Genomic DNA, 27,816 nt, shown 5'->3' on the forward strand with positions numbered 1-27,816 from the left:
TATTACCGTTCTTATTTTAATTATTAATATACCTTTAAGAGGGTTCCTACAGCCTTGGGAAGTTAAATACAAGACCTATAACATTTTATTAAATACCATTTGGCTTTAAAATAAAGACAAACCTCACAACTAACCGATACATTATTTTTACGTTTTACCTACATTTTTACTTTATATAATTAAAAAGTTTAGTTTCTAAAAAAAAACCTTACTCGACTCCCACCGTGCTGACTTGGTATTTTCTTTCCTACATAAATAAACAAACAAAAAAAATTAAATGTGTTTCCAAATGTTTTAAGATTTGAAACTATGGTCAAATATTATTTATTATGTGTCAACATTTTAAGATTCATGAATTTAATTATTTTTAAGACTATTTCTGTTTTAAATAAATATATATATATATGTATATATAATATAAACACATAAAACACAAGTAGTAATTGTACCTCTCAACATCACCTAGCATGCTCCTGCTACTTTGTATTGTGCCCACATCTTCAAAGTTTTAACACCAAATGTTCAAATAATGTTGCGTAACAAAGACTTTTCCTTTACAAATGATTGCTTCAACGGTTCTGCTGATTCACAGTTAATGTACATTTGTTTTCCTTCGAGACAACTTTGGAACTGTATTTGCCTTCTCAACCTGAAGTCAATCTCAGCAGCCGCCAACTCACTGACAGCCTCGGCTGCACTGTACCCTCCAAATACTTTGTAATAGCCTGAGTTACCAGGAGACAATCGGCTGCCAGAGATTCATCTCCATCCATCTTTTTGACTTCCTCACTGTACCTCAGGGTGCTTGTATTGGCAAAAAAAAAAGAAAAAAAAGATGTCGACGCTGTGATTTTCGTGAGAGTCCAGACAGCATCACAACCTCAGGCCTGAGCCACGCTCGACTCACCTGAAGAGTCAGACTATTGATCGACTCTCACACTGACCTCCAGATGTCAAACAAAGATTCCTGTAAGAGTCGCCGGATTAAACACACGATTTGATACTTTCCAAGCATCTTCGAATAGAGGGGTGAAGGGATTAATAAACCTCCTTCAGCTATTAAAGACATTTAAACATACATTTAAAGAACCTTTTTTTTAAGGTTGTGGGTAAAAGTGGATTTCACAAAAAAAAAATCATGCCAGATGAATTGTTTTTACTTGATTTTCTCTCATTTTAAGAATACAAAAACGTGTCACACACTAGGGCAGACAGCCGCGTGAGGGCTCGACATGTCTCGGCAGTCTGTGTTTTCTCCATCGCAGTCTCGACACCGGCAGTTCTGGGCCACAGGAACATCCACTTCACAGCCGTCGATGTTTCGCCGCTCGTAGATCCAGTCGCCGTTGCAGACCTCCTGCTCCCTCGGAGAATGGCTGATGTATGATGGATCCTGCAAGATGATTTATTTTTAGAAGATGCAAATCATTTGAAAGCCAGGAGAGTTCACACTTTCATGTTTACTTTTTCTTGTTCAAACAAAAGGGTTTCTTGTGGGTTATGTTTGTAGTAGTGTCACGAATGTAATGCTCATTTAATTTGTAGATAAACATTTTATAACAAAACCAAAGTAACGGTTTAAACGAACCAGTGTTCAAATTGATTATTACAGTATGACCGAATCACATTGTACGTCACCTTGAGGAAACATTGTCCCGCGCACACCGTGGTGAAAACCAACACGTCTCTGCCGCAGCTCTTCGCGGCCATGGTCACGTTCGTGTTCATCTGTTGACACATCTGGCACATCTGGCCCGCCTGCACCAGTGCCAGTATGGTTGTTGTCATGGCGACCAACTGCATCCTTTTGTCCGGGTTGGGACCGTTGCCTGTTTCTAATTAAAAATAACCAATAGTCATTATTATTATTGTCATTTTTAATTATAATTATTACTCATTTATTGATTTGAAATACCTTTGAAATTGTGTTACTTTTATAATTTGATTGAAGCATATGTTTAGACTTCACATTAAGGAATAACAATGTAATTTACTGTTGTTCATTTCTCTTTTGTTTTGCTGATAAAAGGTTGAGATCCAAGTTCCCATTAAGGAATTGTAGCTATAATTGAAATGATCTAAAATATTTTTGGTTTTATTTTAACTTCAATAGTTTCAGACACCAAATCCTTTTTTCATGAATAGTAATTGATTTCTAATGAAGCTCTTTAAATAATCAGAATAGGAAATATAAGTATTTATTATTCCTTCCTAGCTTTTTATTATTAACTTGTATGTTTTCACAGGTAGCTCATGTATTATATTGTCATGAACTCACCAATGAACAGCATTTTTATCACATTTTCCATTTTATTTTGTTATTTTTTTAAACTTTCTGCCTTCTTAAAGGGAGGTTTTCCTCGCAACTGTCAAACTGCCAATCACTCATCGTCGAGCTGTTGGCATCTATTTTTACTAAAACTGTGAAGTGTCTTGAGATAACTTTATGATATGATACTTTAAATACAAATTGAATTGAGTAATGTACAAAAGTCAACTATAACGAAAATGACTTAATCTTTAATATGACCAAATTAGAATTTTTTTATTTTACGACTGAAGTCAAGAAAGAAAGCTTACCTCCGGAACTAGTGGGACAGGACGTGTTTTCTGTTCACTTGCCTCTAAGGATCAGCCTCATCCTAAGGCGTTGACGTTTCTCCTGGATCTTAAATAGTGCGCCTCCTAAATGCCATCTATCTCGGTGGCCTTGACTGATATCTGCTTTAATCCACCTGTTTAGACCTTAAAGCGAATCCTCCTTCTTTTTCCCCTCAGCAGTTCAGGTGAGGTTGCTGGCTCAAGGCTTCTCCTCCTACACACGAGGAGGAGGGATAAGAAGTGAAGTCTAGATTACACCAAGAGATGAAGGCTTCAGCCAATCAGATGTATAGAAACCCCAGGTGCACCCACACACTATGGAAAACACATTTTCCAGAGATATTTAAAGGTTGTATTTCTTGTGTAATGCTAAGAGAGCGTACTGTTAAGATACATCTGAGATATTATTACAGGTTTCAGTTGAAAATATTGGTTGGATTCGTGGAAATTGACTTCAAGAGATAAACAAAGCTAATCATTGCAGAAAATAGTGTAAGATTCAAAGCAATGCGAACTTGCAATGCGAACTGCAATGTTAACTTTATTCAGTATATATACAGTATATCTCCTGAGGGATCAATGCAGTTCTACCTAACCTATATATATACATATATATATATATATATATATATATATATATATATATATATATATATATATATAAATATATATATATATATATATACATATATATATATATATACTGCACCGTCAACTATATTCAATAGATGATGGTCATTCCTGTTATAATAGTTAATGCAATGGAAATGGATTCTAACTAATAATATATGTATAATTATACATAATATTATATATATATATTTATGTTAAATATTTGTTGTTATATATTATCAACTATATACAATAGATGATGGTCATTCCTGTTATAATAGTTAATGCACTGGAAATGGATTCTAACTAATAATATATGTATATGTATACATAATATTATATATATACGTATATTTATGTTAAATATTTGTTGTTATATATGAATAATTCCATGTTGCAATGAAGCAAATACTTCATATGTACCACAAAATGTTAAATTTAAATTAAACATAAAGATGCATCTATAATATATTAACTATATAGTTAATTGCTCTATTGTTCTGATGTGTTTCCTTCTTTTTCAAGAACACATTTTTATTGTAATTCCTTTTTTATATCCTTAAACGAAAAATAAATGGCATACAACTAAGAAGTTTGAAGAATATTGATGATTTATAGAATTAACCGTGTAGATTCAACACAAAAACATAACCAACAAGAGTTGAAATGTGTTTTTTGATGAGCAAATATATCAAATGATCAACATCATGTCAATGAGGTTTCGTTGAAGGAAAACACATGTCTTTCCATTTCTCTTTCTAATTTGACAGTGAATCCAGCATCACAGTCGAAGCCTGCTGTGGCGTTACAACATTCATCTATTCAGTCCTCAGTTGTTCAACCTCCAGCTTCTCTGTCTGCCCATGTAGTCACCAGGGACCCCGGTTCCTGTTTCCAGTTCCTCCGCTTCCTGCTGAACCTGCCTAACCAGGCTGCAAGGACTTTTTTAGTATCACCCTTTTTACGCTTGGCTTCCTTCCCTCTCTGTGAGTGTGTCAATAGATGCCTGGCTTAAATGAACAAGTTGATTTATAAGATTGTTACAGAGAGCTTAGAGAGCATCTTCATTTCTGCTCACAGATGCTGGATACAACGTGTGACTCTGCAGTGAGAATTGATGAGAAATATGTTGAAATATGTGAGGTCATGAATGTACTAATCAAGGTTTAATATACTTTCAGTCAATGTGGAATTAAATAGAATCAATGAATCCGGACATGGCACTGACATCTTTTTGCAACAATGGTGTCTTTATGAATTTTTTTTCTTTATTTCTACATCAAACCAAAGCCACAGAACATTCAAACTCCACACAGAGACCTCGAAATCACGACTGCTTCAAACTCAAATTGAACTTGTTTCCATGAAATTGTGGCGATAATATCTTATATTATTTTGATTTTTAAATCAGGACTGTTTAATACAAGTATAGGTAGCCACACAATGTCTTCAATGGTGACTTGGATACGTTTGAAAATGTATTTGATTTTTTCCTTTCACATGCTTTAATGAATTTATTTACTCTTTTTACACATATATGGCTTTTTTTTAAATCCTACATAAATAAATCTAAATCCTTTTTACAGTGTTTAAAAGTTCCAAATAATAAGTTAACTAAAATGGTTTACCAAGCACAATATTTTAGATGATCAGTTATTGACCAGAATCTTTAACGCATGTGAGATTTAATGGAAAGATAACAATACAAATAATACTGAGAATGAGGTTAAATTATTTATGTAGTAATGTGATTTTTAATAGATGTTTAACCGTAATAATATAATATAAAGTGCAACAAAACATTTAAACAGCTTTGCAACAAAGACTCATTACCTTAACAAATGATCAGTAAATAGAGAAATAAATAATAATAATAATTACAATAATAATATAGAGGATGAAAGATACTGTTTCAATGTTTGTCCCTTGGATTTTGTTCTTAACCTGATGCCCAAGAGTATTCTAATTATTGGATTATTGATTATGGACACATTTGAAATATCCATGTATATCAACCCTACCTTGAGCTTGTTAAAATGAGTTTAATGAACTGTTTGGCTGACCTCACTCAGAGACCTTTGTCAAGGGCACGGACCGTATGAATTCTGGGTGAGGAAATGATCTTAAGTGTTTGGACTCCTAGGGCTTCTTCTCTGTACCTTAATGAAGTTATGTGTAATACTGGACATCACTTTGGCTCTAATAATGTGTATAATAAGCTCACATTTTCTTACATGAAAAATACAGAAAAAACTGAACATTCCTGAGTGGTTTGACATTCAAGCAACATCTATATAAGAAGATGAAATATTCCTTAGTTTCTGATAAAGCTCCATGAAGCAGTGTCCCTTTTCAGAGCCCACTAGATGGCGCTTTCTGCTCTATAATATTTCACTTTGAACAGATATTCTATTTTAACTTGACATGATTTTTTAAAGTTAGGGCGCCACCTACTGAGCTTTGAAAAAAACACTCCTTTATAAAAAAAAAATCTCTAGAAAATAACTACTATCACAATATACTCTCTCTTGGAAATTATGAAAAACGATTCTATACCATAACCTATTTAGAGTGAAAATATCAATAATGTAAAGTTGTACTCATTTTTGGAAAATTAAAATGTACTTTCCAGCATAAATCATCCATCCTCAACTTGAGAGAGCAAGCGGCCACAAACAGGTAAATTTGGATGTAATCAGGGCCGGGTCTAGGCAGGGGCAAGAGGGGGCCTGGCACAATGCCCCCTCAAGATTTGTGGCTGCCCCCTCATACATGCCTGTCTAGACCCGGTGTAGGATGTAATTGTGAATATTATGAAACATTAATACAGATTATTTTTCATGATAACATATATATAAAAAATATAACCTTGAATTTCATTGTAGCACATTATCAGAATCAGAATAGGAAACTTTTACTGCCAGTCTTGTAAACACGTGAGGTTTGGTGGTGGCATTACACAATAGAATAATGAAATAAAATCAATAAAATCAAAGGAGAATAATACAATGGTAATTTAAGGGATGATTAATATATTGATTAAATACATATATATATATATATATATATATTTGATTGCGTATTCATTGATTAATTTTTTTTCAAGCTGTATTAAAATATATTTTTTGGGGAAGATGCAGTATCAACGAAAGGGAAGCAGACCCTGCAGCGCAGTAACCCTCTCTGTCCACTGGGGGAGGACCGAGCACCGCCTGCCTGCGCTGCGGCACATGATCAACTCTCTCTCCAAATCTCTCCATCAGCAACAATAGGAGGATTCTGGAGTAAAGGTAGGGCTCCAGCAGCAGACAGACAGATGTGTGATGCTCACACCTCACCACAGGGCCGCTCGCCATCGCCGATGTCATCATAAACTTTTTACCCAGCCTCCCCATCTCTCAGGCGGAGCTGCTGTAGATGCCAACCGGCGGCTCCATCCCTAATATATAGACCTTTTTTTTTTCCTCTCCTTAAACCATCGTCAGAGGAGATGCCGCAGAAAACGGGGGGACCTGAAGTCACAACAAATCCTGTTGAATGGAGACAAGGCGTCGAGACGCAGCCATAAAAAGTGTCAGCCTCAGAGTGCGTCAGAGCTGGGATGTTGGTGGATGAGCTGCTCTGCTGGATCTCTGTTTTTTTTAGCCCGAAATATTGAGATGGCAAATTTGGGGGATCGAGGACTGCTGCAACCTCACCTCGCCTTTCTCACCAGCCTCCTGTAGAGTGGTTTAGTGTGGCCAGGACGATTTTACATGTAAGTATTCATTGTTATTATTATTGTTATTATCGTGCGTAATTGTGATGTGTAACGTTTAAACGCCTCTACTATTAAACCCTGTGTATGTTGCTGTTTATTTTTATTAAAGCAATAATTTAGTGATTAAGTTACATGTTGTTGTTTTTTCTTCTGATATTTTTATTCATTAAACAATGGAAATAACGGACCTGGTGATTTTTTTTCTGTTCCTCCGGCAGCTCCAGTTGGAATATTCCAAAATCCGGCAAATGTTTTCTAAACATCATCACCACATAAAATGGCAACCAGGAGTGACCGCCGAGGATCCAGTGAGGCGTTGGAGTCCTGGACCCAGAGACTCTGACCACCTGAGGAGAGCGTCTTGTTGACTTTTTGTGATTTTTTTTTATTATGGTGAGCCGCAACTTTGCCATGCAGCGTAACAAGAGGCTGGAGGCGGGAGTCATGTCATAAAAAAAAACGACAGTTGTCTCCTTATCATGTAAAGGAAACCTGGAACCGGGGGGCCATCACCATGGACCTGTCTGGGGCGCGTGACATTCTCACACCAACAACAACAGCTGATGCCTCTTTTTTTTTTGCGACCGGGAGCTGCTGCAACTTTGATCGTCTGGCCCTGCTGAGCAGAACCGGCTGACAGACTTTCTTTTTTTAAAAAGAAAAAAAAAAAAGATGGAGTTTGCTATGGTGGGCGCGGACGGGTGCAACAGCCACCTGCCGTACGGTTACGCACAAGCCCGCGCCCGGGAGAGGGAGCGGGAACGGGAGCGTCAGTCTCGGGCGGCGGAGAGCTCGGAGGGAGTCGTCGGCGGGTCCTCCTCCTCCTCCTCCTCCACCACCACCTCCTCCTCCTCCTCCTCCAGCCTTAACAACCGCCAGCATCCGTCCAGAACCGCCTCCTCCTCCTCCATCAGCAGCGGCACCGCCTGGCACCCCAACTCCTCCTCCTCTACCTCCTCTTCCTCCTCCTCCTCCTCCTCGCAGGAGCCGGAGCAGCAGCAGCAGCAGCACAGGCTCCTCAAAGAGCGGAGGAAGCAGCGCGGGGTCGGGCGCTGGAGCCGCAGCAGCAGGTCGACACTCGGAGGAGAGCTGCGCCACTCGGAGCTGGCTCTGCTCGGATCCGAGGAGGACATCATGATCCAGGAGGAGGAGGAGGAGGAGGAGGAGGCAGAGGAGGAGGAGGGGGAGGAGGGAGGAGACGAGGAGGACCGGGAAAGCAAGAGGTCCATATTTCTGTGTACCATGGATGATGAGGAGGAGACGGTGTCCATACCGGACCGGCGGCCGCGCTCCGGCTACGGGAACGCGTACAGCGAGTGCGGCTGCTGCGAGCGCGTGGTCATCAACGTGTCCGGGCTCAAGTTCGAAACTCAGCTCAAAACTCTCACGCAGTTCCCGGACACGCTGCTGGGAGACCCGGACAAGCGGATCAGGTACTTCGACCCGCTGAGGAACGAGTACTTCTTCGATCGGAACCGGCCGAGTTTCGACGCCATCCTTTACTACTACCAGTCCGGCGGGCGCTTGAAAAGACCCGTGAACGTGCCCTTCGACATCTTCTCCGAGGAGGTGAAGTTCTACGAGCTGGGCGACGAGGCCATCCTGAAGTTCCGGGAGGACGAAGGGTTCGTGAAGGAGGAGGAGAAACCGTTACCGGAGGACGAGTTCAAGCGGCAGATCTGGCTCCTCTTCGAGTACCCGGAGAGCTCCAGCCCGGCGCGCGGGATCGCGGTGGTCTCGGTCCTGGTGATCGTCATCTCCATCGTCATCTTCTGCCTGGAGACGCTGCCGGAGTTCCGGGACGAGAAGGAGTACCTCCAGCCGCGGCGCAACGACTCCTCGCAGCCCGACCACGGGTTCACGCCCTTCAACGACCCCTTCTTCATCGTGGAGACCGTCTGCATCATCTGGTTCTCCTTCGAGATCGTGGTGCGCTTCTTCGCCTGCCCGAGCAAAGCCGCGTTCTTCAAGAACATCATGAACACCATAGACATCGTGTCCATCCTGCCTTACTTCATCACCCTGGGCACGGACCTGGCCCAGCACCAGGAGAACGGCCAGCAGGCCATGAGCTTCGCCATCCTCAGGATCATCCGCCTGGTCCGGGTGTTCCGCATCTTCAAGCTGTCGCGACACTCCAAGGGCCTCCAGATCCTGGGCCACACGCTGAGGGCCAGCATGAGGGAGCTGGCCCTCCTCATCTTCTTCCTGGTCATCGGGGTCATCCTCTTCTCCAGCGCGGTCTACTTCGCGGAGGCGGACGAGCCCTCGTCCCAGTTCACCAGCATCCCGGACGCCTTTTGGTGGGCCGTGGTCACCATGACGACGGTGGGCTACGGAGACATGAAGCCCATCACGGTGGGGGGGAAGATCGTGGGCTCGCTGTGCGCGATCGCGGGCGTGTTGACCATCGCGCTGCCCGTGCCCGTGATCGTGTCCAACTTCAACTACTTCTACCACCGGGAGACGGACAACCAGGAGGACCAGGCGCCGGTGGTGGAGAGCATGCCGCCCGGGTGCCCCTATTTCCCGGACTTTTTAAGGAAATTTAAGGGCTCCGGCTCTGGGTCTTCGCTCGGCGACAAAGGGGAGTACATGGAGATGGAGGAGGGAGTAACGGAATCTCTGTGCGGGCTTGATAAAAGTCCCAGTAAAGGAAACGGCACAGACATTAGCAGGAGAAACAGTACTATCTCAAAATCTATCCAGACAGACGTGTGATTTCAAGCAGATTTCTTTTGTCTTCTAAAAAAAAAAAAATGTCCCAAATGTATTCCAAACAGGTGGTCACCCCTCAAAAACATGGCAAGCACGAGTCCCCATACATTAAAAGCCCCCCTCCATGCCCCCAACAAGCTCTACCTTAGAACTATTTATTAATAAATATATCTGAAAATTATTAACCACTAGTTTACAATAAATCAGTGGTCACTGGCATATACGTTTACCCAGTTGAGCTTGAAGAAGAGAACGCCAAAGCTCTGACAAAAACGTTAATACAAATATGTAACTTAAACAGTCGTAAAGGGACGATATTTCTCAAATTAACTAACAAGGCAAATGGGATATTTGATTAAAAAAACAATTAAAAGTGAGTATTCTCATTTTGATAAAAACAAAAAAAAAAGGTTAAACAAATCGCATTCAGTTGAATATTTTAACTTCAACTCGTGAATATTTTCCTGTGATATATAATCTTGATTCGATTATTTAAGTAGTTGCTCATGGATGATGGTGACCACTGATTTAAATCGGTACAAAAAAAGGACAGAATAAGCATTTGCACTTTATGAGTTTCATCTGTCAATACAACAATAAGAGTGGTAGTTATGCATTGCAATTGATGTGTTTGCACTAAAGTAGATTTATTTTTCGAGTTCGTCTATTATCGGAGCAGAGAGTATACTTCATATTATCTGGCCAATATATGTAGAAATACTTCCACAATGTGACAACCTTTTGCGAGAAGCTGCTAGTGCAATTGATGCTAAGAAAAACTAAAGTATTATCCACAACTAATGCAGAGCACTTATCATATCATGAACCAGGGCTAGTATCATTTTTGTTCCCAACACGAGAGCTAAAGCACATGAACCACATAGTTAATTGTGGCAGGACTTATATCACAGCCCCATAAACTGACAGGCTTCGACTCTGTTTAGCGATTTCAATGTCAATTTAGGTCACCTCAAAATGACAATATCCCTTTACATGGATGGAAACTTAAGCAAAAAGGACTCCATTATAGAAACTCTTCCCGCCTCGTCCACTGGACCTGATGCACAACAGTTTTTTTTTCTCAAGAGGACTACAATCATCTCCAAGCTCAGAGGCTCAACGGATTGCAGAAGTCTTCCAAGGTATGTAGACGGCTGTTTGTGCTGCCGCAGATTGACTATCTTTGCTGAGCAAAAATAATTTTCATTCTGTTAATTTGGCTTTCCATTTGGTTTGCAACTTTTCCATGTTTTTTGTGTGTGTTCAAATCTTCAGAAGTGACTCAAATTGCTTTTAACACAAAACAGTTGGACTTGTTGGTGTAAACACAGCGTCTTGGATGTATGTTTACTGTCGTGTAACAAACACACAACAGCACTCCTGAATAGTAGCATCTCTGTGGAAGCTACAGGCTTTTTGATTTGGAAAGGTTAAGAAAACATAAGGTGTTTGCTCTCATCAGACGAAAACTTGCCGTCACACTTATAGAAGAGGTGAGATTGAGTTGAAAAAGATATAAACTAAAAGGTAGGTAGATACTCATTGAGCGCAGACCTCCTCCAAGCAGCTCATTCGTGATTTCTTCCCAATAATAAGCATATCATCTGTATAATTCAATACCCTTTTATGGTATTCATAATATCATGAAAACTCAAGCTCTAAATAATTCAACTGAACAGTGACGTGGCAATAACGTTCCAGATCTAACTGTTAAACCATCAAACCAGGTGAAAGTTAGTGTCGCTCACACACTACAGCTCTATCTGCACCAACAAAAAGTGTTTTGTCCAACTACCTTGAATCTGTTCCTTTTCTTGTTATCACAATGTCTTGAACATCTTGTTTTTATAAAAAAGTTTACCGACAAATAGACGCAGTTTGCAGACAATAGACAGGTTTCTAAGAGACACAATAGCTTGTTTGTTCTAGTTTGTACTTTGCACTAGTTTACTTTACTCTACTGCAATGTATACTCTACATACTATGGGCATTCATTTTTTTGGGGGAAAGAAAATGCCATTTATTATCTAATAATGAGCCCTCTTACCTTTGAAAATGGTGTCATTAGTAATAATATTGCAAAGATACTCAGATTATTAAACCCATTTGAACTGTTGGGATTTTAGCGCCCTTCAACCTGTAGCTGAATGGTTAGTTACTTATGCTGGTTTACTCCTCGTAAAGCCATCATAACTCTCCCTACCGAGCCAAAAAACAATAGCATGCCTTGAATGTGTGGATTTTTTTTTTTGCCCTCGTGCATCGCACACTTTTCAAGTAGTGTGCACGAACATTATCTCAAAACCTTTGCTCAAATATTTAAAAAAGAGTCAGCATAAAGCAAGGCACATCTAAATATACAGTGCTAAACATTTATAAGTTCATCAATGACAAATTTGAGTCAAGCTAGAATAGTTTTTAAACTCTTGATGTTTTTCTCTTCTTGCATTTTTCAGCATTCCTCAACACAACCCCTGTGGTTGCTCTTTTGTTTTTGCGTGCTAAGAAATCCTCAGATTAGCTATTTATATTCCATATATCAACACTCTCACCACAACCCAAACACACATTCAGAAGCAACACCACTTGATGCTTCACACTTACATAATGTGGCTTATGGCAAAGAGGCGCAATCCACAACATTTTTCAAGTAAAGTGTGTGGGTCAGGCATATTTTAGTCCTGTGGCTGCTGAGCTGAGTGTGAAAACAGCCTGCATCGTCTTGAGTCATAGAACAGAGCTGAATGGTTTTGACTTCAGTCACGTGTAAAACAATGTTTGGTGTTGCAGATTTAGACCGTATGGTTGGCCCATGTGACCAGTTGAGTTATTTCTGATGCTTCCTTTTCAAAGACAAATTCTCGCCTTTCAGAGGACACCTGTAGAGCGAGTGTCAGTTTAGTTGGAACAAGGATTCAGCCTTTAAAGGACATGTTCCCATCAGAACTCTTGAACTATTCTTCAACATCCCCCTGCAGTCAGATTCACAGGTATTAAAGGTGCTTTAGAATTTACCCAGAAGCTCCCAGGAGTTCAAACACTCGAGGAAAATCAGCCCAACTATATCCGATGTTTATTCAGTTCAAGGGATTGTAAAGTCTTGGATCATTGCTTGAGCAGATGCCAATTCCTTCTGGAGCCGGTCCAGTCCGGCTCCCCTTTGAAAGAGCTCTTAAAGACCCTTTGGAAATTAGTGGGCCCCTAAAATGACACTGAATGTAATAGAAAAATTTAAGGACTTAATTGTTTATAATAAACTGCAACTATACATAATTTGGAATGACGATAATAAAGACATTTCCATCTTAATGTCTTACAAACTACCAAACTGCGTAACAAATTATCTTGAAAATTAGGATGTAGACTATTGACCTCAGTAAATGTTTTAGGGCAGAAGGGAATTCGATCATGTCACTGGAAAGAGGGAACATGGGAGGAAAAATTCCAATTCATCCAATTTCGATAAAATTTAATCCATCTGTATTACATACTAAGTCAGCAAGATTCACTGACTTTTATGCCCTTTTGCCCATAAGACCCTCTGAAAATCTCACCAAGGCAACGCAAGATATTTCACCAAAAATAGAACTAAATACTTCACAATAGCTGCAGTTCTTTGACTAACTTTAGTAATTTGATTGTATAGTTTAGTTTGCAAAGAAAAAGTTTAGCAGAAACCAAAGCATACATTGTGTCACGTATAATTGTGAAACTAAATTAACATACATTCATAAATACAATTTTATTAGCTATCATACACAAAAAACTAAATGGGAACCCTTTGTAATTGAAAGTAATTGAAGTGCATAATGAATATTTATTAAATGTTAAATTGATTTGAACTAATTGTTTTATTGTTTTTATTTTAATTTGTTATTTATTCACTATTTATATGTCATTTTATTGTTGTGTTTAAAACACTGGCAAGTTTTCTGATTCTGATTTTGATTCTGATTCTGTTAGGTTGACTTCAGGCAAAAACCAAACTACCTTTTAAAATCATAAAATATAAATCATAGTAACCACAGGAGAGGGTTTATACAAGGTCTAAGCCAGGGGTGTCAAACTCAATTATAAATGTTTAATACAATCCAAGTTTTGAAAAAGAAACCATGTGTGGAATTAAAAGGTTTATTTATTGATTGCAAAAGGCAAAGCTTAAATGCTACAAGAGCCATCATGTTGGTAAGTAAAGTACAGACGTCTCGCTTGTCTCAATTCCACTGTATTTTTGTTGGGAGGATACCACGGGCTGAGGCCGTCCAAGTGAATGGGTTAGTATATGAACCAAATTGCAGCACAAACAACTCAAACCCAATTCAGTCTGTTAGGAGGTTTAGTGAAACTTTGGCAGTTGGAAAAAAAACAGGGAATCAAGTGGTGTTGTCAAGGCAGGGAGAAGTTCGGAACGACGACACCACAATGGAAACATACTTAGAGCTGCATAGCAGAATTGTTCCTGGTATTTGTATTAGTTGAGAGAAGTAACTCATGACACAAAAAGACCAGAATTCTTCTCTAGAATATGAAGAATGCGTTCATTTAGAAAACACATGAAGAGCGATTTCATGACCTCGCTTACAGACCAAAGTGTTCATATTGGAGCGCTGTGATGAATCTGGACACGATTGCAGATATTTTAACAAATTGTGCTTCTGGTTAAAAGCAGAAAAACCCGCATGTGTTGTTGACATGCAGCTGTCTGACTGACAGCCTAAGGTTCGTGTGGCTTCGCTGTGCAGACGAGGAGGTTCTGATGACATTGTAAGCCTGCTACCGTCGGCAATCGCACAATATATTTTAACACGGCTTCAGACTGAGCAGTGTTTGTGGATCATCACCTTGAAGTAAAGAATGAGCTCCTGCTGCACAATTAGGATTTTAAGAAACCGTTTTTCTCTTTCCAGTTAAGGGGCAATGAGGCTTGGGATTGGTCCCGGGCTCCGAGCAGCCAGAGATATATTTTCATTTATTTATTTATTTTCATGATTTAAATAGATCCCAGTCTTCATTTCATGTACATATTCGAGTCTCTCTTTAATGCAGTATGCTCAGATATTTTCTGTACTTGATGAAAGTAAAAAGTAGTATTATAAAGTATTATTTTTATATAATTTAGTAAACAACATTTAGCAAAACCTTGTCATATTTGGATATATTCTGCCTGGCATCTGAAAAAGCTACAATGTTACTTCCTGGAGCTCTGTGTGAGTGGCATCTGTGTCCCGACCGAAACCTATGCATCAGCGATGAGAATCAAAACCAATATGTGTTTGAATCCAAATGTCCTCGTCTTGACCTCTGTACGTCAACGTCACCATCTAAATCTGACAGATAAATCTAACACACAGTCCTAACTCATTATTAAATGAGACAGAATGGTTTTAGGGTGAAACCTGCTCTACATAACAAAAGCCCAAATATGCTGACAGCTATTAGATGAAAGTCACGACGGACCCAGCTGACAAACGGCCCATTTAGCCAAAGAGAAAATGACTGCAGCCAAGCCACCCATCCATCGTTTTACATCTGCTTTCACCTGTTCGGGGATGCTGGGGGCTGCAGCCCTTCTGAGCGCGCACCAGGTGAAAGACAAATTTAAACTCCTCACCACCAAGACAGATGCAATCACACTCGTAACCAGTCCAGATGCTCTAGTGACAACATAATAGGTAAACAAAACCGATACAAATGATGTTACAAGGCCTGGGAGAAGTCATTTGTACTACGGAGAATTGAACTATATATAGAAATAGATATAAAGGCATTTGTTTTTTTTGCCTCAATCTCACCACTAAAACCCAACATTTATACTTTTTTATGACACACTTGCTAAGCTTAACCCTTGTGATATCTCAGGGTCCAAGTGACCCGGTGGCCAGATAAGAATTGTGTTTGAAGTAACCTTTGTGTTGTCTCTGGTTCAAGGTGAACGTCCTCACTGGCTTCCAGAAAAGCATATGCATCGGTAGAGGTCGTTCACCTTGACCCAGAAACAGCATAAGGGATACCACAAACACATTTGTTTTCTGACCTCTGGGTCACCTTGACCCAGAGACAACACAAGGGTTATCTCACAACAGTGCTGAGAATTGAGCCAATCATCTTCCATGGTGTTCAATAAACAAAAAAATATACAATGAGATTATAAAACATAATCAATGAAAACATAACTATGAAGAAAAAACCCTGCTGTGATCTAAATGAGTGAAAAAAAAAAATAATAGGTGATAAAAGTGTTTTAAAAAACAGCGTTTTACACATTTCTTTAAGATAGCATGCAACACATTGTTAGCTCTTTAGCCTAATGAGTGATTCCATAATGTCAGAAGTGGGTTGGTCAATTGGTGGCGTGCCCATTATGTGACCCATATTCCAGACCCCGAGGTAAAGCTACCACTAAATGCATGAAACATGAAACATCTATTTATAGCCGCCCTTATATTTTCTTTGTCCCAAAACACTGTTGCAAACCGCTCCGTAGAAAAGTATTATTTCAGAGTCAGAATGACAAAGCTAGGACGTTGCAAATGTGAGGGACCCCTTTTATTTAATGACGGAGACAGATGAGTCGTTGATCCTCGTCCAATATCATCTTTCAACCCTCAAAGCAACAAGAACAATAAACCAAAGTGGGGTATTTGAAGAGGGTCTGAATCTATCTGTCGTGCCAATATATCAATCATGGCTGATAAAGAGCTGCCAGCAAACTGCTTTGTCCACAATCCCCACTGTTGTCACCATGTGAGGATTTATGATAATTGTTGTTCTGAACTTCCTCGTTGTAAAGTCATTAACGTCAGCGTCTCCAAGACTTTGATGGCCATTTATCAGTTAGAGCTCCAGCCATGGAAGCCATTGATTCTAATTAGTTGCTGTCTGAACCCAGAACTCTGTGACCGATGGCAGAAAATGTAAAAACCAGGTCTACATCAACTGTCATTTTTCATTGAAAGTTGGTCACTGTAGGATGATGGAGTAATGGTTTCGAAACACCCTTTAAGCAGACGGTTTAAAGGCTACTGTTAAAGTTATCTTATTTCCTGTTCCCTTGCAGGAGCAACTTTTTCCAGTGGTCAATCTGGTATTAGGACAACATTTAGCGCTGTGTACTTGTTAAAAATACACATTAATTAGAATCCAGCTTGGTTTGAAGCAAACCAGTGTCCTTTCTGTTTGGACCTTGCGTGCCCTTCCAAATGTCATGGGTCCACAGAGGGCCTAGAAGCAGAAACAGTAAATCAGAGTTCTGTTCAAATACATACAGAGGTTGATTGAATATCACTCTAAATTGTCTGTAGGTCTGATTGTGTGTGTGAGTGATTTTTTTGTCTGCGTTCCCATTGATAGGCTGACAACCCGGAGGTCCCCTGCCTCTTGCCCTAAACAGCTGGGATAAGCTCTAGCCACTCGCAAACGACAAGCAGCAGTGAATGAATATTTATTCTACCCACTTACCCCTTGGATAGAAGGACATTCATTTTTTTTTTACAGCCAAAGATGCAGGTGTAAGACATCACCTCAGCTTATCTGGGAAAAATGTGAAGACACCCTGGAAAGGTTGACACGGGCATGAGAAAAGCACTTTCCTAGTGAAATTGCAAATCAATTATTCGGACAATGTATTACCTTCTATTAACCTCTGTGTGATATTGGATTGTAGGAGTAAACAAAGGTGTCAACAGAGAACATACAAACTTGCTTCCTGAGAGACTGAGCACCAACCAACAGATTACCTTTGGCCACAATTGGAGAAAGAAAATGAGCAATAAAAAAAAACCATTTGAATATAAATGCAATTTCTTTCAGCCAATCCATCAGAATATGAGGGCAGTCGGTCCATATCTTACCCAAGTTATCTCTTTCTAGCTTCTCTACAGGCAAATGCAGTGGCCCGCAGGAAACCAAACCAGGACCAACCGACCAATCTTGCCTTTAGCTGGCTATGAAGTGGCATGCGATCCTTAGGGGAACTTACCATCGCATTAAAGTGCAGCTGGCCTATTACGTTTTTCCTAATGTTAATTTGACTTTTAAAGTGCTGGCCAAAAAAGTCATTTCTGTATATTTGTCTAAAAACAGAGGAAGAAGAAGGAGTGTATCACTTTTACTAAAGGACCTTATCCCCAACAGTTTTATTTTTTGAAAGGCATAATCATAATAAGGTTTTAACGGATCAAAATATTAGCTTTTTGGTCAAAATGCATGAGAGACTAGGATAGACGAGAAAATAAATATGTTCCCATGTCAGGTGTGTTGAATGAAGACATAAAAGGCAGAGGTGTGACTGGGGAGGATGATCAAGATGGTTCATCTAGAGGTTTATGTGGAGGAGGAAAGAAGTATGTGTGGAACGTTGGAAAAATGACTCGGGATTGAATAGAGAATAGTTTAGTTTGTCAGATGATCTCATTTGAGACAACAAGAAACACCTTTGGAGACAACTCACCCTTTCATTGACTGAGAAACTGTCTCAACCTGACAATAATGGCCAACCTTTCATTTCTAAACACACTGTCTGCACTTCTCCCGAGAGAGCTGGTAAAAAAGAAGAATCTGGAGTTAAGACTAGGTGAAAGCTTCAGTGTCCAAGTTACATAACATCACTCCAATAAAGGAGACAACCTTGCTTCTTTCTTGATCCTATTAGATGCATCAACAAGATGACATAACAAGCCAAACACCTGCTTTTACAAAATAAATTTCTAGTATCTCTCACCTCCATTTATTAATAGCACAGCCTGATGTACGACTTTGAAGAACATTATTGAATTAAAATTCTAAACTGATGACGGGAGAATGGGATGAAACATTAATGAGGACATATCTTCACAAGATCCACTCACCTGCGGTGAGTATAGATCCGTGTGTGGTCTAACCTTCATTTGGTTTGCTGTCACACGCAAGCAATCTGGGCCAACTGAGGATTTGTAAGGCTGTTGGAAAAGGTTAACAATTTGGAGCTTTGTCGTATCTAGTTCAGGATTCTTACCTCAAACCACGCACATGATGGACAAGCCAGCGATTTAACTACAGCAAAGCAGTTGCTCAGCTTCCGAGAAAAAGTTTATCGTTCTCTGCCAGCTGTGAAGATGAGAATCCTGCTAGACCTGTGATTATCAACCGCCAGGATCAAAGGACATGACTTTGTACCGGGGATGTATGAAGGCCCTAATTTATTTTGGTGCCAATCATGATTGATCTATTTTTTCATATCCTTGTTTCAACCACAAACTCAGTCATATTTAATCTAGAGGACATTTAAACCTTCCAAATACATTATTTTGAAAACTTGCAAACTGCAATAATGAGGCTCCCTGAATTGTTGTGAATTGTGTAATTTTCAAACAATTTAAGTAATGAATTATAACTAAATAGTTAGAGAACATGAAATATATATATTTAACTGCCATATTCTCTGGATTATTTACAATAATTATAAGATTAACTGAGAGAATTGTCAATTTTATGAATCCAATTATGGATTATTACCAGCATTGTGTAAACTTTGATGTACATTTGGATTAATGTTTTTCAAAGGTTTTTATTTTGGATTAAAACCCTCTTCTTAAAGGCTTATTGTAAAAAAAAAAAGGTATTGCTAAAGACGTAAATCTAGCAGGGTTCGAATCAGTCACCAAAACAAAAGCACCTTTTCAATCTTTAAAAATAACAACTTGTTTGATCGGCTGGAAAGAATTTGATTAAAGTTAAAAAACTATTTGATTAAAGTTGAAAGTTGGTTACAACGAAAAATTCTTAAATTCCGATAAACATTGTTTCATTCCAGTTGTACAGTTAGAATTCAATTGATTACTTTTGCATTCTTTTTTAATTACTTTTGTAAATTGTTTGATTACAGTAAAAAAAAGTTTCAAAACAGTTTAAATTTGATTAAGTTTGAAAATAGTTAAATAACAGTTTTGCCCATTTTTAATTGCTGTTGGTATTTTTTTAAATACAGTTGAAAAATGTTTGATTACAGTTTAGAATACTTTGATTTTTCAGTTTAAATTTGATAACAGTAGAAAATAGTTGGTTTGCAGTTAAGAATTGTTTGCTATGTGTATGATTGGATTCAAAGTGTAAAATTGTTTAAACTATATTACCTGGTTTGAGAATAAGATAAAACTTTATTGCAAACAAAAAACAAAAAAACAATGCAAAATACTTTATAGTGTTAAATCCATATTATGAGAGTAAACAATGTTTTTTTTCAGTGACACATGGTTCATCAACCCCCTCGAGTAAAGTAGAACGTGAAGAGAAAGATTCAAGTATGTTTCAAGATAAGATTGTTGAAGAGAGAATTTTTTCTGCTGAGAGCGGGAAAAGATAGTAGTCAACTTGAACAGCAGTATGTGGCTAGCTTTAACAACAATGTGGGTGAATACAAGATGCCACTAAGCCCTTTTTCATTTGACACTTTCTGGGCTGTTGCAACCAATACTTAACCGAGAGGCTGGCACGCTGGCAACCTCACGATGTTCTCGTCGGATGCTTGAGCAAGAAATACCAGTATCTCTTGCTGACAAAGATCTCTCTGGTACACACCGGATGAACACCTGAGGAAACACATTTCAATTCGTTGAGTATTAACCTTTAATCTTACCATTCACGGTTTCAATTGTTTCTATTTCAACAGCGAGGCACCTCGGGTGGATAATACACAAATGCAAGGACATTTGCTCTCAGAAAACAAACATCTTCTACATTTGTTGCAGCTGAAGTCTAATTTACTCTATGAATGTCACCGCATTTTGCCGTTAGTGTGTATTTACATATGTTTTAAATGGGTTTCCGCATCTAATTGTTGGCGAGATGTTGTGTAACTCATCAGATAAAACAGCCTCTAGTGGAAGCACAAGGGAGGAGTGGTTACTTATGCATGTTTGATTGCAGTCGGAGGCGACTCTTGGAGCTCATCTCTGGCCTCTGTAAGTGAGTTTGTATCTTCTGCTTGTGCCGGTTCCCTCTGGGCACTCTGTTTCTTCACACCGTCGGAAGTAAATTGTGAATAAATTGGTTAAAAACGTTGAAGAACGTTTAATCTAAATAACCGTATTTAACATATGGAAAACTGTTTTGAAATCATAATATAGAACAATCCATATTATTCTATTAATTCTGTCTGTAAAGAATAAAAATTACATTTAATCTCACTTTAAATAGAATGCCCATCCTCTCACCCTATGGACTTTTTTGATGAATCATCACCAGCACATCGCTTTTACCAAATAGACAAAGGAGTTTTTTCAAAAGATAACACACAAGGTTTTCTCTAGTCAAAAGAACTCAGAAGGCACATTTTATCACTGTCTGTTCATCCGTTACTCTCTTTAGAAGGCCTACTTAGGTTGTTCAAATTATAGACCATCACTAGATTACCAGTTACTCCACGTGTTGAATTCCCCAGATGTTTAATTACACAAGGTGCTAAGTCAGCAGACAGCCTGTTAATTACAAACTCAGTCCGTGGGAATATCACGTCGAAGGTGTTTTTCATCAGCAAATTCTCGAGTAATATGTTAAGGAGTCGTTAAAAGGTACAAGTTGAGAAAAAACACCTAAATAAAATGGCTTGCTGTGTCATTTTAAGTGGCCTTTAAATGCATAAAAACTGTACAGTGTGCCTTAAACTAGACCACTTCAAATTCATGTTGATCCCGAAACTATAGACTTCACAGTGGTTAACATTTTGACATGTAACAAGCTAGTTTTTCAAGTAGATTAGACATATTCAATATATAGTCAATATTTAAACTGTTGATGAAAAAACTTCATGCAGATAGATTGAATTTTGATAAACCATGAGAAAGGCATGTATGTTTAGAGGATTACTCAAGTGTCCCTTCGTGGGTTATTGATACATATGTTTGATGTTTTTGCTAGTAGTCTCTGTTAGAAGAAAAAACACATAAGTGTTTTCGTAATACCAGGAAAAATCTGAACCAAGCGCTGGATTCTTGCTCTATGGCAGGCTTGTCCAAAGTGTGGCCTCAATGGCAGATTCTATTTGGCTCCCCGTGTTAAACCATGTTTAAATAACTACTTTTAAAATTGAATAAATACAAAGTCACACAAAGAAACTTATATATGTAAATGCTAATGCAAAAAATTATTTCAGTTCCTAGTAAAGATCTCAGTTTTGTGTTTGGACGCCCCTGCTCTACAGTATATTGACTGGAGAACAGTGATTCTCCACAAAAAAAAGATTCAAAGTTAGTTATTTATTAACACGGTGATAAAAGAGGAGAAGATGGAAAGGAGAAAGACTAAGGGCTTCATGCGAAGAGTAATGGTGTAATGTGGAACAAGGAAAAAAGGGAGGAAACAAAACACTTTGATCAAAGAACAGTAAATACCGTAGCTATCAACTCAAGTGTGCGGCAGAAAGGAAAAGAAATTGAAAAAGGAAAAGTATCTATTGTCCAACAACAGTTTTTCATCAATAACAAGCTTAAGATAAGTTGTTGTTGTGGTTCATTAAATATTGGAGCTGATAGGACCAGAGCTGCACAGCCTACATTTTTATGTGTATAAGTTTTGTATAATTTACAAATATTTAATCTTGGATTCATGTTTCATTATTTACAGTGTTAGTTTAAAGCTCTATGCTACCAGCACAGCTCTAGTTCCCTGCCAAGAGCTCGCGATGACAACATTACTGTGGCAAGGAAAAAATTCCTCTTGGAGGCAGAAACCTTGAAAGGACCAGGCTCCATGAAGACTGTCTGCTTCCCAACTGATCAGGCCGATTGGAAATGTAGGTAAGCTTCACCAGCTTAGGATGTGAGTTGATCGGACACCACGGACTGGAACAGGGATGCTACTGTAGAGCGTCACAGAAGGGAGGGGCAGAGACTAGGATGGCAACAAAATTTAAAAAAAAAACAGGACGTATTATACTAGATCTGGAAATGTAAAGCTAAATAATCCTTTGTAAATGAAACAATACCATTTAAACTTAAATAAAAAGGGATGAATTTTAGTTTTGTTTTTTGGAAAGAAAATGAAACACTGTTTGTTGAAGGTTATAGTTGTTGTCGCTAAGAGATGTTTTTTTGTTTTTTTTAAGAGATGTCGGGAATAACTCATTGTGAGTCATTAGTGAGTCCTGAAAGTGACAAGGTGTGTAATCTTTTTCTTCATTCTTTGTTTTCTTTCCCGTTTTTGTTTCTTTTCCAGGCACAGAAGTTTTATAAAAAAGAAAATATATTCAAAGACTGAGCCAAAGTGCGAGCTGGATTGCCAAAAAGTTTGGCTGTCGATTGTGGAAACTGGCAACCTGTCGAGTGTGTCTGCAGCCTCTCGTGTTGAAGCTGGAATGGGCTCTGACTCCCCTGGCTAACCACCAGCCGCTGGAAATGAATAAATAATGTACAATATCCCAAACAGGGAGTGCTTATAACCAGTTAGGACCCAACCAATCTTTTTCCTTAGCCCATCTTATTCATCATTGTCTGTTGTTTTTGTAATATCAGAGAATTGTATTACTATTTCTAGATACAGAGAAGAAGCCGTTTCATGGATTCTGTCGGATGGGATTTGACAGAGAAGCCATAAAAACGCTGCTCTGTGCCCCTAAGTTATTTACTTGTGCTCCTGCAAGCCAGCAGACGGGACTCAAACACATGGAGCTCATTTTAGCACATTAATCATTTACCACACGTCGACGCCGCCTTTTTATGTGCGACAAGTTAGTCTGCGGAGCGCTTGCTTTTTTATAAGTACATCTGTGAGAGCCTGTTTTTGTCTGAGAAGAAAATAGCTCTTTTCGCACAGATGTCGTCGCACATTCAAGTTTGCTGTATTCCCATGGATTATGATCAAGGCCTGTTTTCTTTTGAGAAGCCGCTGGTGAATAAGCGTCTTCAAACCAAGCTTGTGTCAGTCACCTTCAGACCGTTTTATTCTACGATAAAGGTTGCAGGTGTTAAAGCCTATTACAACAACTTGAGACAAGATCAATGGGATCGTACAGACACTTGAGGAAAATTAAACCCACAACCTCCTTGACATGAACCTACAGCAGTTACCAGCAAACCAGTGGTTTCCAAACTGATATGATGAGTTTCACATATGCCAGCTGTGTTTGCACATTGCATGGTATTTTCTCTCATGCAAAAATTAAATGTGTGTCTGTTAAAAAAAAGAGTTAAACTACTTTCTTTTATAAGTTCTTATTTCTTAATTGGGGCAAATATTAATTGTTGTATTTAAAGGTTGGCCTGAATAAACAATATATTTTCTATCAAAAAACAAACAAAAAACCTATATACAGTATTTTAAGAGGATACTTTGAGAACTTTAAGTTAAGTGGAAAACTGTCTTGTATTTACGATGTAATTATAGTAATATTACACTGTTCAAATCTATTGTTATTTGTTAACAATGTAATTACAAGACAGTGTTCCCATTTATCTTCAAGCTCTTAATATCCACAACATCAAAAGAATGACAAAAATCTGAAGAGCAGTCAGCAGAGAAAAAGCTGCATATTTTTAAGAAACCAAAATATAAGAAAAATAAGTTATTTCACATTTTTTGTTAAGTACATCATTCTGCATTTGTTACTTCAGTCGATGCATTCAGTGAGAATCTATTATCAAACTAATCATGAAAACAAAGTAAAAGCATTGACTGAGAAGTTTTGTCCAAACTTTTGGCCTTTACAAAAGTCTTCCAAACTTCATGAACATGCATTATACCATCTTATAAATGTTTTTGTGATGCAGTATAAACAAGACCTTCATGAAAAGTGTCTCCCCCAAAATATGCAACCATGTTGAGTTGAGTTTTCAGGTTCTAAGGCTAGCATAGTCTCTGGTATAAGACCCTTAAGAGTTCTTTGAATAATGAGCTTAATAAATATGTTTCTCAGATAGATTATGTAGATAAAAAGGTGGAGTACTTTACTTTCCATTTCTGGTGTAGGGTTGGTATTACCTGGCTATTGGTCAACAACCAACATATTGTTTAGAAATGCTATTTTGCGGTCAAGTAAGTTAGTAAGTAAGTAATAGTTATTTGTAAAGCGCCTTCTAGACCAGTGTCACAAAGCGCTTGAACAATCAAAATCAATAGCCAGTTAAAAATACATGCAAATTGAACAACTCTAAAAGGACAAGACAAACACAGGAGTCCCAGAAAATCAGGAGAAAGCCTGCACAAAAGAAGCGTGTGCGCAGAACCATCAGTAGATTCTGATCCACAGACCTAAAAGCCTGAGCTGGGGTGTAAGGCTGGATCAGATCACTGATGTAAGGAGGAGCCTGACCATGAATAGATCTGAAAGTAAGAACCAGAATTTTAAAATTGATCCTAAAAGAAACTGGGAGCCAATGCAGAGTTTAAAGAATCAGGGAAATGCGAGTTCTTCTACTAGAGCAGGTCAGAATTCTCGCTGCAGTTTTTTATTTACTGCAGGCGAGACAGCTCCTTCTTGTTTATCCACGATTAAACTATTACAATAGTCTAAACAGGAAGATATACAAATCATATATACAATGGATTATTAGCTCCAGATTATGTTGTGACATCATATTCCTAAAATCTGATGATTCTACAGGTTTGTGAGGTTCGAAGGTCACTTCCCACCTTAAAGTTGAAGGCTTGCTTTTGAATCTGATGGAAAATGGCTGCCACCATCAGACCTCCTCACCCACTCGCTCTCTGTTCTCCGTGTTGGAGCGATGAGATGCTTTGAGGTGGAGTGACTAATGCTTGATCTAAAGGGCCTAGGGTGCATCCCGCAGTGTGTGCGTGGAGATATGTGCAAATGTGTGCATGCCGACGCTGTACACAACCGATCGGCAGAGCCGGGTCCTCGACTCGTATATGGGGAGATGAGTCAGTCTCATGGTCTGTGAAACACTACGACCCCCCCCGCCCCACGCATGTCATCTTCATCCATGGAAACGATTCCATTTGTGATTGCATATAGGAGCCAGTGTGTGCAGAGGTCCCGCAGCTCCAATTCATTTGAAGACGTGATCTAGATCCAGAGTTCAGAGGGTTAGGGAGGGTGTATGGGACGAGGGCAGACTGCCACAAACAATGACATCCACTGTGAGTCTGTGTTATCTAAAGGAGTAAGGCTTCTACACTAAGCCTACATGTGAGAAAAGCTACGAGAATTCATGTTATATCCAGAGCACTCATCGCTTTATGTACAGTTATATGAGGTGTTTGACTTTATACCAGAAGAAAACGTTGAGTAGAGAGTCTCTGGACATCAAATACAAACTTAAGAGATGTTTGACTTTCATGGCTGTATTTCTGAGGCTAAAGTATCACACCCTGATCCACAGAGGCCCTTGAAACCTTAAACTGTGTTTTCTTTTGAATATAGTTGCTGCCGCCAGCTGCTTTAATTATTTACCGTGCGCTACTCTTGATACAGAGGATTTGTTGCAGCTAATTCTATCTAATGTGAATTTTTATTCTGGACTCCAGGCAGTTTAAAGTCATATGTTTATTATCTATATTGACTGGACTTTCTTTAATTTTCTAACAAAAGCCTGGGTCGTCTTTGTTTAAATAAAACCAAAGGATTTTAATAAATGAAACAAACTCACAACATTCTCCATATTTAATGGACTTTATGGTTACATTTTCCTGGGCAGGGTTCACATTGCTTTTTTTGTGGAAATAAAAACAAACTTACTGACGTCTGTAAGATCCTAAATAGAAACCACAGCAATATACTTTTAAAGTTGTTGTTTTTTTGTTTATTTTTAAGCTTTCCAGGACACTAACAGTAAATCCTCCCTGTCTGCAGAGTTTTACACAGTTTTCCATGTCTTTGGTGGAATGACTCTCTGTACTTGGCAGAAGCGAGCTGCCACATCAGCAGTTTGGAAATTTCCAAATGTTTGATTTGGTGACTTTTCCTGCAGCAGGGTAAACTGTTTCAGCAGACTACACAAAAATATTGAAAGAGAGTGATTATTCAGAGTCACTCCAAGATTCTGAACCAGGTCAGTTTACTACTACTGCCATGCCAGAAAAAAAGGTATTTGGTTCAAGTCCAGTTTCCTTGTTTGGGTTGGTCAATGTTATTCCCTCCTGATGTAAAGCATCATTGTTCGTTACTCCTCATCTGACATACCTTTAAGTGATAATGTCATCATCACATGGTTAGTTTCATACATTTTTAACTTACCATAATAATAATAATAATGGTACTCAGTTAGGGAACAGACTTCAACTTTAAACTTTCTTTAAGTAAATGTTTAATGGTTATTTGTAAAGGGCTTTTGTAGACCAGGGTCACAAAGCACTTGAAAGATCAAAAGCAATACAAATTTGAAAATACCTTCAAATTTAAGAACTTTAAATGGCCAAGTCAATATAAAACAAACACACGAGTCCTAGAAAATTAGGAAAAAGCCTGAACAAATAAAAATGTCTTAAGATGTTTCTTGAAGGAGTCAGTAGATCCATCAAACACAGAGGGAGAGGAAGATTGTTCCAAAGCTTAGGAGCAACAGCCTGGAAGGATTTCTCTCCTCTAGTCCGGAAGTTTGTTCAGGAACCATTAGTAGATTCTGATCTGCAGACCTAAGAGCCCGAGCTGGATCAGATGTAAGGAGGAGTCTTACCATGAATAGATCTGAAAGTAAGAAGCAGAATTTTAAAATTGATCCTGAAAGAAACTGGCAGCCAGTGAAGAGTTTTAAGGATTTGGGAAATGTGAGTTCTCCTACTAGAGCTACTCAGAATTCTCGCAGCAGAGTTTTGTAATAACTGCAGGCGAAGTGCTCCTTCTTGTTTAGACACAAAAATAAACTGTTACAATAGTCCAAACAATAAGACACAAACGCATGGATTATAAACTCCAGGTCGTGCTGTGACACCATTTTCCTAAGTTAGGGGATTTTTCCATTGAAGGAAAAAACGTTTATCATTATTATTATAGTTATTATGAGCAAGTATAACTAGTATAACTAACTAACTGGTTGTTGCTTTATACATGGGAGGTCCCAGCAGGGACATTGATCAAGCTAAAAGCTTTCTGGATTTTCACTATTGTCTTTCAGCCATTTTGTTGCTAACACAAACTAATGTCATATATTTTAGCTTCTAAATTTTATTGCTTGCTCATATTGAGGTCTAATTAT

General features: G+C 38.7%; 2 protein-coding genes across 3 annotated transcripts in view; one reads left to right on the forward strand and one right to left on the reverse strand.

Moving 5' to 3' along the window:
• Positions 1–1,195: 1,195 nt before the first annotated feature.
• On the reverse strand, positions 1,196–1,803 carry LOC148077731 (gonadotropin subunit beta-1-like). Its single transcript, XM_087793247.1, has 2 exons — positions 1,639–1,803; positions 1,196–1,393 (listed from the first exon to the last, which is right to left on the reverse strand). Exons 1-2 carry the CDS (start codon positions 1,801–1,803, stop codon positions 1,196–1,198), a joined length of 363 nt encoding a protein of 120 aa, XP_087649373.1.
• Positions 1,804–7,619: 5,816 nt separating this feature from the next.
• kcna4 (potassium voltage-gated channel, shaker-related subfamily, member 4) overlaps positions 7,620–27,816 on the forward strand; it is a 149,912-nt gene continuing 129,715 nt past the window's right edge. For both annotated transcript variants that reach the window (XM_087794449.1, XM_087794450.1), the window contains exon 1: positions 7,620–10,833. In XM_087794449.1, coding sequence (XP_087650575.1) covers positions 7,646–9,694 — 2,049 coding nt within the window. In that variant the 5' untranslated portion in view covers positions 7,620–7,645 and the 3' untranslated portion in view covers positions 9,695–10,833. The remainder of the gene's footprint in view (positions 10,834–27,816) is intronic.

This window comes from Callionymus lyra, chromosome 6, assembly GCF_982586985.1.
Source record: "Callionymus lyra chromosome 6, fCalLyr1.hap1.1, whole genome shotgun sequence".
NCBI classification, from domain to species: domain Eukaryota; kingdom Metazoa; phylum Chordata; class Actinopteri; order Syngnathiformes; family Callionymidae; genus Callionymus; species Callionymus lyra.

Bases quoted from the DNA above. Each gene is read 5' to 3' on its own strand.
- LOC148077731 (XM_087793247.1), bottom strand. From the start codon at position 1,803: ATGCAGTTGGTCGCCATGACAACAACCATACTGGCACTGGTGCAGGCG. The intron at 1,394-1,638 runs GTGACGTACAAT...ATCATCTTGCAG, and splicing joins CGGGACAATGTTTCCTCAAG to GATCCATCATACATCAGCCA.